Below are 13429 nucleotides of genomic sequence, written 5' to 3'. Positions count from 1 at the left end.
TCCCTGATGAGGACAAGGATACAAAGTGGCGACAGGAGTCCTTGCATAAAGAATTATTTGCTGCAGCTACACGCAGCCATGCTCTGCATGGAGCACAGCAATTGTCTAACAGGACAAAATGACCAAAACAAAAGGTTCAGGACAGAAAGAGCAAGGAAAGGATTGACTGAAAGCGGAAAGAAGATGCTTATCGAGTTTGATGCTTCCCATGTAAGAGAAACTACTTCAATTTCTGTGCCCACCATCAGGCTGGCAAGAAGTTTTATAGCAAACATGCTTTCCTCTGAAAAATAACAGTCTCACATTGCATAGGTGCATGTCAACAGTATGTAGGTGTTCCAGAAATGTCTCTTTCCCATGCTCACATCCAAGCCTCCATTAGCTCAGCGTAGGAGGACTAATGAAAGCTGAACACAGAGGGCGTGGATAGAGGCACTTCACAGGATCTCTGTTGGCTTCCCATCCATGTAGCCCCTGGCCCGCTTCACAGCATTTTCTGCAGAGTTCACCCAGATCTTGCCAACATTTTAGTTTAAACTGCTCTACTGCTCTTATGGAGAATTCTGGGGTGCAGGTCCAGAGGTGCTTTGAACCCAGGTGCTGTGGGGACAGGTAACATCTCAGCATTTGCTGTAATGCAGACCTGGAGCTGGGCACTTCCCAGATGAAGTTCTGGGAGTCATCCCACAGCTGCTCCCCACAAATTGCTCTCATGAGCCAGAAAGTCCCCCCACAGCTGAGGAAGAGCCATGGGGTAAGACCCCAGATGTGCCAAGAGAAGGCAGTGAAGGCACTGATACTGGGAGAGGGCTGGAGAGGGACCCTCACCCCACGTGCGAGGCCGCTGGGTGCTGGTGGGAGACACGTTGGCAGGGCAGGCAGAGCATTGGGGCTCAGGTGCAGGGAGGGTAATACACAGCCAACAAGGCTCATTGCAGAGGCTGGTGAGTGCGTACTTAGACATGTAAAACATCATTGTAAGTGATATATGCATGTATCAACAAATCCCACCTGGCCTGTACACAGCCATTAGCATCTGGCAGTTTGCTGTGAGCACAGGTGAATAATGGCTTAGGGGCATGTGCTTCGGGGCAAGGTTAAAAGGTGACTCCTGTATGGTATAAGTGGATTAATATGACTGGACACGATGCCGGCTTCTCCTCTCACTTCTGCCAGTGTAAATCAAGAGTAACTGCACCAAAGTCAATACATGTATTAAATTCATTGGTACACAGGGGCTGAAAAACACATGATTTTAAAAGAAAGAACATCTCGATTACAAGCTGGAGAACAGAAACAATGAAAAATGTGGCTGCTTTGCATGGCTTCCTGTGGTGCTTTATTATGGCTCTGCTCCTTCCATGCGAGCTCTATCCCAACAGGCGCCCTCACAGACCCGTCTACAAGAAGAGCTCCTACTGTCCTCCTTATTATTGCCACTACAGGGAAACCCCATCTCTGTTCTGTGTAGCAGAGGTCCCCCCCTGTGCTGACCTTGCTGCAGAGAAACACTGGCTCCTGGGGAGATGGAAGGAGATTTAGGCAATGCAGCATTAAACATAGACTCAGTGGCTCAAGCCCTAGTGCCTAAAACTGGAGTTACTCAACTGGTGCCAATGGAGCTGTTGAATACAGCCTGACATGATGAACAGGAATATTATGTCTGCCTGGCTCCAGCTGAGTGCAGCATGAAGAGTGTGAGGCTGTCACTCCAGTTTCTCTGCCACACAGCCGTGGACAGACAGCTCCTGAGCTGGGCATTAGTTGCCCTGGGGAAGAGGCAGCTTTTCCCCTCTCCAAAATTCCCCATTTCAAGGGCTTTATGAGGCACAGTTAATTTCTCCTTCTGTGCCCTCCTGTGCGCTCTGGGGCTGAGCAGTAATCTTGTAGGTGGGCTTTCCAAACGACTACCTGGCTGCACTGAAACCAGCCCCCAGCTCTCCAGCCTGCATCCTGGGGCCCGCAGCAATGCAGACAGCAGGTTGCCTGGTGAAGCTGCTGAGCTTGGCTAGCCCCATGGACAGGCTTTGGCAGAGCAACCTGAGTTCACCAAATTTGGTACACCAGGTTGGTGGGCAGCAGAGTGCTGAAAGTGTCCTCAAATCCCATCTCATGATATTTCTGTTAATCTTTGGTGGAAGGAGAGTCCCCTCAGAGGCTCAGAGAGCCACCTGAGCACCTGGCTGCTCTGGAAACGGCACTGCTCATCACAGCCTCCCTCACTGTGGGACCAAGTGGCTCCTCCATCACCTCTCCCGTGTCTCCACTTCAACAGGGAAGCACCCAAATCTCTGCAGGTCATGCTGACCCATGCATACCAGGTCATGCTATGGCTCTCTGCTTAACAGGCCAGTGGCTTATCAGACCCCAGGGTGAACAAGCTGAAGCCTGGTGGGGGAGTATTAATACCATGTACAACTGCTGCCCTCAGCTATTTCACAGCTTGCATTCTCCACTGTACCACAGTGCTGCTGGTGATGGAGATATAAAAGCCCCAAGAGCCACTGTCTCTTCCCTCATCCCACCCCCAGGCAGAGGGGAGGAGAGCCCAGGCAGCACTAGCCCTGACTAGCCCAGGCTGCCCAGCCCATGCTGCCTCCAGGGGGTCTATTAATTGCCCCCCAGCAGTGGGAGAGCCAAGGAAGAGAAGCCTTCCCTACATCCACATCTCCTGCCTGGTCTGGGGCAAAATACTTTTTTTGCCCTTTCCTCAGTGGCTGGGCAGAGCCACTGGGAATGCTGTCAGGGACATCTGCATTGAAATTATGGAGGGAGGGAGATGCTCAGAGTGTAACAGCCACTGTAAAAACTCCTGTTGTGGAGTTGCCTTCCATCACATACAGCCTTGCCGTGCAAAAGTAAATGCAAATGTACATGCAACTTAAAATGCAAATGCCAGGACTCCTGGGCTGCACTCACTCAGTGCTACAGAAATCCCTTGACCTCTCAGAAACATTCAGGTTGCTGCAAATGTCCTAGTCCAGAAGAAAAAAAATATTGCTTTTCAGTCTGAGTTCCTGCCTTTCCTCTCCTATGTGTAAGAGCGGCAGCTGGATGTCTTTGCACAAAAAGGCAATTTCTGCACTGTGTGCACAGCCCACTCCCAGCTTTGATGTGCAAAGCACTCACATAGGGTCTTCCTGGCAAACAAGCGATTCGTGGATCGTAATTGTGGACACTAAAACACCTTTCTCTCAGCTGCCAGCATGTAGCTGCCATTAAACCGAATGCATGAGAGACAGTGTGCTCCCCAAACACACACAGTGTTGTTAATAAAAGAGAAGGAAAAATAGTTTAAGTCAGGAGGAAGCCTGCAGGTGAAGCGCGGGTTCAGGGCCACAACTTTGCATCTTTTTTTTTTCTAAACTAACTTTAGCGATGTCCATAGTAGGGCCCCAGGGCAGCTTTCCAGCCACTGATTGCAGATGGGGGCTGCAGGCACGTCCCAGCTCCATGGGGGCTGCGTTGGGCTGGCGCCCCATCCCAGCACATTGGGATGTGGGCAAGAAGGAAGCCCAGGCGTGCCATCCACCTGGGAGCCTGGTGCTGCTTGGGGCATGTGCCTCTCTGGACCACCACCATCCTTGGGTGCATCTGCCCCACTCCACAGCTCCTCCAGGCTTCGTCCCACATGGTCAAGCACTAAGGCAGGGACCTTGCTGGTGCCCACAGGCATTTTAAGATAGGAGAAATGCTTCTGCAAGTAGCAAAGCAAACCCCTTTGCACGGCTCTCATTCAGGTTTACACTCATGAGTGGAGGTGACAGATCGGGATCCAGGCTAGGTGCACTACAGCTAATAACATTACCTTAGATTTACGCTAATGGCGCTGACCCAAAACTACATTGCTGTGAGTGGCTCTCTCCCTTCACCCAGTAAGAGGTCCCCTCAAGTGAAGACAGACAGTGCTGCTTTACAGGTGATCCTTCAAACGAGCGGCATGCAAGCGGGGAAGCACGCAGGTAACGAAGTGCTGGAGCAGTGCTGGCTCAGAGCACACCCGTTATGGCGGTAATTTCCCATTCATGCCACTGTGACACCGAAGCGTGGGCTGGGGTCCACACGCTCACCCGGCCTCCCACCTCTCACCACAGCCAATGAGCCAAAGCAGTGTGCAAGCAGAGGGGTCTGGTGAGTGGGGACAGGCAACACTCTGCGGTGGGTCTGCAAGCAGAGGAGGCTTGGTAGTCAGTGGGGATCCTTCAGTGTCTAATATGGTGGTTGAGTTGGATGGAGAGAAAAATTTTCCCTCTACCTTCCTGCCTGCCTGAAACTTGAAGGAGCTTAATCCCTTTGAGGCTTCTACCCCAGGCGCAGGTATACTTGAGGAGGCCAGAAGTTCTGGGAGAGAACTGACAGAAACAAGGACAATATGATCATACAAGCCTTGTTTCCTTAGGAAAAGAGATAAAAGAGGAGGTTTTTGGTTATCGCCCAAAAACCTCCTCTATAGCCACTGGGAAAAATACTGCAAATCAGCCCACTGCCTCCCTCTGGAAAGCTCCCGCAGAGACCTGCAGTTCTCTAACATATACAGTATCAAGCAAAAAAAAGATAGTAATTTCTTCAACCCTATTAAATCTTGAGCCCAAACTGATCAAGCAGCCTACCTGCCTCCATTCGTCTGTTTTCATACACCTCTGGGCTTTCCGACATGGTGTTGTACTGCTGGAAAGGCTGGTTGCTGAACAGATTGTCACACAAGAGGCTGCGACAGAGCTTCTTCAGGAAGCGCAGGACGTACCCGATGCTGTTCACTACCAGCAGGCTCAGGAGATGCTGCTTCCCCTCAAAAGAAGCTGAAACTGGAAAGCAAGCAGGAGCAATTCAATACTTGGGGATGCATGGCAGGAGGAAGAATGAGAGCAGGCGAAAAGATTTCACACAAGTATTTGTATGTCTTAAAATATTTTACATAATTACCCCACCCGAAGTACAAAACAAACTGGAGGAGCTTAAGGAGCTGAGTTTGTGTGACTCAGATCACCTTCCCCCTGGAGCACTGAAAGATGCCGACTGGCATGGCCAGCAGTGCAAGGATTTCTAATATATGCATCCAACTGAACACTGTATTGTATGACTGGAAGGAGACAATTATGATACCCTGTGTATCATAGGTGTAGGGAAGGGGAAAGAAAGTGATCTGCCAGTGATGGGCTATTAGGCTGACTTCAGCAATACCCAAGGTTTAAAAGATAATGGGGAGACAAGAATTAAAGACTTGGCTGTGAATGAATAAAAGGTACCAGCGCTGTACTGAAAAGAGGGCTACCAGCTTCATCATGGATCTTTATTTATTGATTTAATCGCATTTATAGGCAAGGGAAGGTTGGCAGTTGTGGTCTATCCAGGATTCAGTAAAGTATGAGAAATCTTTCATTAAACTGGAAAGGATTGCATATGAAAGGTGGGTCAGGAGACGATGACGGCTCTGCTGGCAGGAGACCCCAAGCACTGGAGAGAAACCAGCAGTGGTCCATGCTGGCACAAATACATTTCATTGATGCTGTAAGCTAGGAGGCATTATCAATGGAGAAGAGGACTGGGAGACTGCACAGAACAGATTGGCTGATCTTGAGCCCTGCAATAATAAAAACAGGTGGAAAAAAATACTAGGAAGTACATGGTAATCCATAATTTTTTTTGAGGAGGCTCAACACAACCTCATGGGAGGCAAAATGATGGGACAGGCTCACCAGATGCCCATGAGCCACCAAGGTGACACAGCAATGAAAAAGTTGGATATATTTCAAGGAGTTATTGAACAAAGCATTTCCAGGAGAGACAAGGGAGTGTCAATTCCACTATATAAAGTTCTGGTGAAACCTGAGCTGGACTGATGGGCACCATTCTGGTCATCCAGGCCCAAGGAGGGTGAATTCACACTTGAAGAGGTGCACAGGCAGGCCACAGCGATGTTCAGAGAACAGAAAGTTTCCCTGTGGCACTGCAGCCATCACCATCTCTGCTACGTGGAGCTGTGGGAAGACACTCACACTTCTTTCACTAATCCAGCGATCTTCCTCACAATACAGAGAGGACCTGAAAGAAACTGTATTTCAGCCTAGTAGGATGAGGACTGCTCTCTAGAAATACATCCAAGATTGAACTCAAGGGTGAGAGCAGAGCAATTAAAATTCCTAGACAAAGCTGTCAGGAAATATATTTAGCCAGCAATCAAAAAGGCCATAGGTCCCAGCCATGAGAGAAGTGGTCACAACAGACCCACCAGGATCAGTTGTAGCAGGACACATTCAGGTGTCAACAGGTTTGCAGGGAGGACTACATGATATGGCTGCCTGAACTCCATAACCTGGAAGGTTTTTTCCAGTCCTACAGCCTCCAGTCACTACTGATGAGTATAAATCACAATGTTAGGCTTATAATCTTTGGGATAACTTCAGAGATTTCCTACTGGCCCGAGCTGCTGTAAAGGATCATGCTCCACAGCCGGTTGAGCATCTGCGAGCCAAGCCATGGGAAGATTGGAAAGCCCATGACAAAATCTGTCTGCGCTGCTGCTGGGCTGGGAGTGAGCTGCAATCTCAGAGCCACACCATGACTAGGAGGCCACTCACCCCTCCTCAATGATTAGAAGAGGCATTAAGTTGGAAGCAACGTTGACTAGGTGCTTTTAGCTCAGGTACCTGAAGCCAAGCCAGCTCAGAGGAACTGAGACCAAGGGACTGTGCACCAAGGCAGGCTTGGTGCACAACATGACTCTCCTGCTTGTAATGAAAGTCATATACGCAGCACAGAACCAGGCAAAAATGAAGCTTTGCACTAAATTGCTTCAGTCTTCTGTTTCTGTGAACAAATCTGGATCATTCTTAGAGTATTTCTGATGTCCCTTAGGGAAGGCACACCTGTCTAGAGAGAAGTAGAGGAGAGGGAGGAAGCAGGGTTTATATGCTGCGCAGTGGGCCAAAGCCTGGGCTCCCACACAAGAGGGTCCCAGTGGCACAGCTGAGCTGCTGTGGTCCCTGCAAAACTGATTGGACTTGCAGTCCTTGACTTCGTGCTCGTGCTTGACTCATCCGCGGCAGCTCATTAGAGAGCATCGTTCCCATATTCCCGTCATTGTTTCATTCCCACTGCATCCCCATGTGCTAAAACAATGTTGTGACGCAAAACTCTTACTGTGATTAAAAGAAAAGTTCGTGTCTGAGAGCCAGGCCAGGGGATTCAGCATGGGACATGGGAGACTCATCAGGACACAGTGAGAAGTGTCACTGCGGGAAGATGAGGAGCTCCTGGGAAGTTCCCTCTGATCTCTGATTCTCTCTGATGTATTTGTATAGTCCTGCTGTATGGGCAATTGCTGCGGGACTTTTGCAATTCCTACAGCTGAGAGCAGATTTGGCTCATGAACTGCAGGTGGAGGACACGCCAGCAGCTGAACTCTCTGCGAGTTTTCCTTTAGAGCAACCTGTGGCAGTAACGTGTGGCATGATGCGGGCTTGCAATGCTGCTCATCCTTGTATGGCTGCATGAAAAACTCAGCTCACAGACCTGGCCTCAAGACTGTTTCAAAAAGCGATAAGCGCAAGACTCTGGAGCTAGCCCTATTCCTCCTTGAATCACCGCTGCAATGCTTTTTACCAACAGACTTTCATCTGACACCTGGGCAATTCCTGCAGCAGCTCATTTTACAAAGGCGTAAGTGATGTTTAAAGCAGGTTGCCATCCTGCTGATGTGAACGGGACTGCTAAGACAGTCAGCACTGGGGAGCAGGTTAACATTTCAAGCACTTCCCAACCAGCCACAAACCCCTTACAAAAATGCTTTACCTGACACCATCTCGCCTCCATAGCCCTGCTTGATGAGCGAGAAGACGGCCTTTTGCTGGAGCGCGCAGTCGATGCAGGCCTGAACAGCCTGCTGCAGGGCTGTGGACGGTCTCTCGGGCCCAAAGTGCTCTGGGAGCTGCTGCACTTTTTTTTTGTCGAGGTACGGCCCCAGGTTCGCTTGTTTGTTGACATAAATGCAGACTGTAGAAACAAAATCCCAACAAGGTTATTGCAAAATGGCCCAGAGAGCATCCTAGCAAACGCTAGCTTTATACTTTTCTATTTATTTCATAAGGTCTTCCTTTCATTGGTGAATTGCTGCCATTTGCAATGGTGCAGCCAGGCTTCCTTGCACTGATCACCCATGGTCCATGTGAAGTGAGCCAAGTTCGGGCCTTTGCTTGGTGTCACAGGTGCGGATAAGCTACATGCAACTAAAGAAGCTCCTGGAAGCCCCACTGCATGTGCCTGGGCTCTGCTCTCTTGCCGACTGCCTTGCACATCCAGCTGGTGACCAGAAAAAATGCCCGGGAAGTGCAGGACAGTGACTAGCAGGGGTGACCTTACAGCGGTGGGTGAACTCCAGCCTGAGGTGGTTTTGTTTGTTTGTTTGTTTGTTTATTTTCTCTATGTGTTTTTAGACTGGTTCATTGAGAGGCCCTCTCAGAAGCACTATTCTGAGCTGAGTTTTGGGAGACTTTGGTTCCTTTCTGCTTCTGACTTTAATGCAGCTGGAATTTCTAGAGGGTTATGCTGCGCTGAGCTGCACAGTGCAATACCAGAGACTCCAGTCTTTGGGAGCTTCCTGACCCCCATGTCCAATCCAGCACTCTGCAAACTGCATTGCTTCGAGGGAAACTGTACATGGCGTGCAGTGCTAAATCTTCATTTGGGACCACAGCCGCGCGGCAGTGCTGCACAGGGTGTCTGTGGGGGATGCCCCAGCCTCTTCACAGCCAAGCCCTGCATGCCTCGTCTCATACAGCGTTGCCTGTGAAGGCAGTTTTTCTACATGCCATCAGGCCTGCTGGCAATAGCCAAAAAATCAGTGTTCTGTCGCTAGCATGAACTTATTTTAAGCTTGGCTGAGGCTAACTGCATCTCAGAGGAAGCAGAGATAATGCTGTGGTAACTAAGGGCGACTAAGACACAGCCTAAAGTCAGGCTAAAGTGAGACATATTATAATAGCTGGCTGAGTGTGCTTGAGCTGTCAACTCTTAGACAATATAACATTATCCTCTGACAGAAATCAGATATGTGACAAAAAAAAACATCAAGCAGAGTGGAGGACATGATGACAGCTGTGTAAAGTTGGAAATAATTTACAGTTTGCATCACCGTAATGAAAATCTAGTGCAACTGTCACAGCGCACTCTGCTACCCAGCCTCTCACTGAACAGCAGAAGGGGCTCAAGCAGTATATCCTGGCTAAACAGGAGGATAATAGCAATCATACTTACCATTATATAGTACTTTACACCTTCTCCGTGCCAAACAAAGAAAGGGATAATGCATCTAAAGACAGCAGCAGCATGCATGAATTGCAGGGGGCTGTCAGGGTGCACTTTCTTGGTGTGCCACTGTGCCAAACCTTGCCGAATCTGCAGGATGTGGCTTCTGCCGTGACAAGCCACCAGTTTTGTTCGGGGCTTGGCAGCAGGAGGGACTCTGCAGCCTGCAGGCAGCGTGCTGGGTCCCTTGCTGGGGAGTGGGGGCCCCTGTGGTCCTTTCAGTGCAGATAGGGAGGTAAAAGTTGGCTTGAGCCTGCCTCCACCTCCCGCAAACTCTGCTCTGGTGGGAGCCTACACGCCTGTTGGGAAGATGCTGGGACAAAAGGTGCCAGCGGCATGGGAACAGGCAGACGGAGGTGCGGGAAGCCGCATCCGCAGAGCCCAAAATGACCCATGGAGCCTCTGTCTCTGTGGCCACCCCGGCGATCTGGTGGGGCTGGTGGACTGTGCCTCCCTGTTCCCCTCCAAAAGCGGCACCAGGCACACCTCTCAGGGCAGCACTATGAAACGCCACTTGGCTGATATTTGCCAAGCACTTTGCAGTCTTTGCATGTGAAGGGATAAATGAGAATAAAATATATTATTATCATCATTGTCACTACGTTTAGTATCATTCTGCTACCAGAGCAGATGGAAAACTTCTCCTCTGTGCATCCCAGCTAAGAAATAATGGGATTTATGTGTTGTGTTTAGATTCTAATGTTATCTAATCCATTTCTCTCCTGAAATCTCAGGGTAAATCAACTGTCTTGTTGATTTTCTTCTCATTTACATCAGTTTAAAAGCATTGACCTATGTTTCTTCTGGTAATATAAGTAAAAAAAAGAACAAGGCTATGTTTTCTATGACTACAGTCAGAAATGACCAGGTCTGCTGTTGATATAAGGCATTGGGGTTTACGTGCTTGCTAACCCTGCCTACAGTCAGACCATGGCTCCTCCGTCCTTCTTCTCCCCACAGCTGTAACAGATGCTTCATGTTCACATTGGGGTTTAGTCTGGTCATTGCAACACATTTGAAGGGGTAACTGTCAGGTATAAAATGGTAGTATCCATGGGACACTGATGTCCACATTGCAAGAGGAAAGGATTTGAGGTCTCACTAAACTTGACACATGGCAGCCAAAATATAGTCTTGCAGGACATCTGTGCTTTTTGTCACTGGCCATCAGTCTAATCTTCAAACACCCCATTTTCATGAGCTCTGCCTGTTCTGGAAAGAACAGCATCTGGCTGTCAACCCGTGGTTTCTGCTTACCCCTTGGCCAAGGAGCACTTGAGGGTGGGTACCTGTGAGAGCTTGTGGGGTGGCTGAGTTGGGTATCGTAGCTGCATCCTGGGGGATTGAACTAATATCTGGCTCTGGTGTGCTTCTCGGCGGAGAGATCGCTAAGGGAGTCATCGGGACACGAGACTTCAGCTGCAAAAAATAACCAGTTGGGCAATGAAAATATACACAAGATATTCGAGTTTTATTTCGTATATGTCACTCCCCATGAACTCCCACTCTTCAGCAATCTGCTATTGCATCACTTTCTCCAGGCCAGGAGCATCCATTCTGCTCCCGGGAGGATACTGGAACCTGAAGCCTGATGGATTTGCAGCAGACAACAACGCTTTAAGTTACAGGATGCAAATATTATGCCACCCACCGGGTAGTTATTTACACCTGAGCAAATTGGGTGTAACACTCTAACAAATCAGCGCAAAGGCATTTTACGACCCGTTTCATGTGGGTGTAAACAATTCTCTGCAACTCAGAAACACAGGGTCTTTAACTACATCATAATTTAGGGCCAAATTCTGCTCTTGGTTACAGGGGTGTAAATCTTGTGTAAATCCAGTGGCACCGAGAGGCTACTTTGGGCTGACACCCGTGTAAATAAGCTCAGACTGTGCTCCATAGTGCGTTATTACCAGATAGTAAATATAAACTGCTGCACTGTTGCACCCAGTAATCTTCGTGACCTGCAGCCCGGCTTGGAGAAGTGAAACACGATGGGAATTTACGGTGCAATATCACTACGTCTTTATGCTGCCAGTACCTGGCAACATCTCACCAGTCAAGTGATGATCAGGTCCTCATAATTACAAAGGGCTGATGTGATGGATGTGACCTGAAGGTACCACTCTCGCTTTTCCTTGCATAGAATCATAGAATCGTTAAGGTTGGAAAAGACCCTTAAGATCATCGAGTCCAACCGTTAACCCAGCACTGCCAAGTCCACCACTAAACCATGTCCTTGAGCACCACGTCTACCCTTCTTTTAAGTACCTCCAGGGATGGAGACTCAACCACTCCCCTGGGCAGCCTGTTCCAATACCTGACTACCCTTTCAGTGAAGAAGTTTTTTCTAATATCCAACCTAAACCTCCCCTGGCACAGCTTGAGGCCGTTTCCTCTCGTCCTATCCCTTGTTACTTGGGAGAAGAGACTGACCCCCACCTTGCTACAACCTCCTTTCAGGTAGCTGTAAAGAGCGATAAGGTCTCCCCTCAGCCTCCTCCTAAACCACCCCAGCTCCCACAGCTGCTCCTCATAAGACTTGTGCTCTAGGCCCTTCACCAACTTTGTTGCCCTTCTTTGGACACGCTCCAGCACCTCCATGTCCTTCTTGTAGTGAGGGGCCCAAAACTGAACACAGTACTCGAGGTGCAGCCTCACCAGTGCCGAGTACAGGGGCACTATCACCTCCCTGGTCCTGCTGGCCACACTATTCCTGACACCCTTTCGCTACGAAGGGAAGCGAGGGGAAAGCAGAGAGCCAGACACACAGCTGCCTGGTTTATATATTTACATATACTACACCGAGCTGTTCTTCTGGCAGGTGATTTTGTTGTTGTTGTTGTTTTTCAGTGGCCAAAAGTAAAAATGCTATAAGTGACAAGCGTAAGAATGAAAAGGAATTTTTAGACCTGTTAAATTTGCAGAGTATTGCTTCTCTCAGAGCTTACGCCCAAGCTGGAAATAATGTACAAAGTATATTGTAGGTAGAAATGAAGCCAGACCACTGACTACAGACCCAAACCTTGAGCAAGTCCTGTTGGAGAGTGGAGGTCATTTTGCGTAAAGATTCATGCTGTCCATGATTATGATTACAACTGTCTAAAATAACGGTCGCTGTTTCAGTGTAATGGTAAAAACAGAAAGCTGGGAAAGGAGAGGGAATGCTGTTGGACTTAGTGCGACCCAAGTGAGTGTTTTACCATTAAATCTTTGGGAGTTTGGATCATTCCCCAGTTACTGGCTTATCCAGCAAGGGCTTCACTTAGAGAATATTCAAGATCTCTCTTGCTTTCAGTAGCACGGTAGCCTGTTCTGGGATGGTACCCATCAAAACAAACAAAAAGGGTGTCTTTGTTGAGATGGGTGTAATTTTTGCCTGCCAGAGCTCCACCAAGCCCTTCCTGAACTTGCTCCTTTACACAACCTAGAGCTTCCCTCAGAGCAGCCTCTGTGGAAAGATGGCCACGATAAGCCGGGATGGAAATAAAAGCTGGCTCTTCATCTGGGCACCATCCCCTGCAGGGCTCTGTTTGGTGCCTGGGGCAGAGGCTGTATCCCACCTGTCTCAGAAGTGCCAGGCACCACTTCCACATGGTGCCACCTCCACATGGTGCCCCTCCCCTGGGCTGGGCTAAATTGCTTTGGATTTAGCCTGAACAAGGGAGAAAATGTTCAATAAGTGAACGTAAGACAAGCTATGGATTTTACCTCCTGCTGTATGGCAGCCATAGGGGACTAGGGACTCTGAGCTGGCTCCTGGCTAATGCCAGTCCTCACCTGCCTGTGTTGTCCTGTTTTTACAGGGTTGTCTTGCCTTTGGATTGGGCTCAGGAGAGACCAGCAGCAAAGTGTTGTCGGTTAGTTTTCCCAGCAATTAAAATAAATGGGAGGAAGACAGTGTTTCAAAAATCAAGATCCTGATCCAGTTTGGGGTTTATCCCATGTGGGAAGGTGAGAAACAGCAAGGTTTGGGTTTTTTCTGTAGCAACATGTCAATGACTCACTTTTCTATGCTGAAGTGGACTGGCACTGTGAAACTTTGGGTAGCCCTTACGCTAGGCTTCTGGGCTCACTTTTGATCGTACACACATATGCATATATAATAAATGCATATAGACAT

General features: G+C 48.8%; 1 protein-coding gene across 1 annotated transcript in view; it reads right to left on the bottom strand.

Moving 5' to 3' along the window:
* Window positions 1–13429, bottom strand: part of SCML4 (Scm polycomb group protein like 4) — a 73017-nt gene that overhangs the window by 27632 nt on the left and 31956 nt on the right. Inside the window, exons 4-6 of the mRNA XM_087776736.1 lie at window positions 10593–10722; window positions 7792–7992; window positions 4611–4805 (exon numbers count right to left, since the gene is read on the bottom strand). Coding sequence (XP_087632862.1) covers window positions 4611–4805; window positions 7792–7992; window positions 10593–10722 — 526 coding nt within the window. The remainder of the gene's footprint in view (window positions 1–4610; window positions 4806–7791; window positions 7993–10592; window positions 10723–13429) is intronic.

The sequence above is a fragment of the Nipponia nippon genome, unplaced genomic scaffold (genome assembly GCF_047370975.1).
Source record: "Nipponia nippon isolate SJK-2023a ecotype South Korea unplaced genomic scaffold, ASM4737097v1 scaffold_4, whole genome shotgun sequence".
In the NCBI taxonomy this organism is placed as follows: Eukaryota; Metazoa; Chordata; class Aves; order Pelecaniformes; family Threskiornithidae; genus Nipponia; species Nipponia nippon.
Note: the sequence above shows the minus strand (reverse complement) of the source record. Positions and strands in the feature narration are given on the sequence as shown.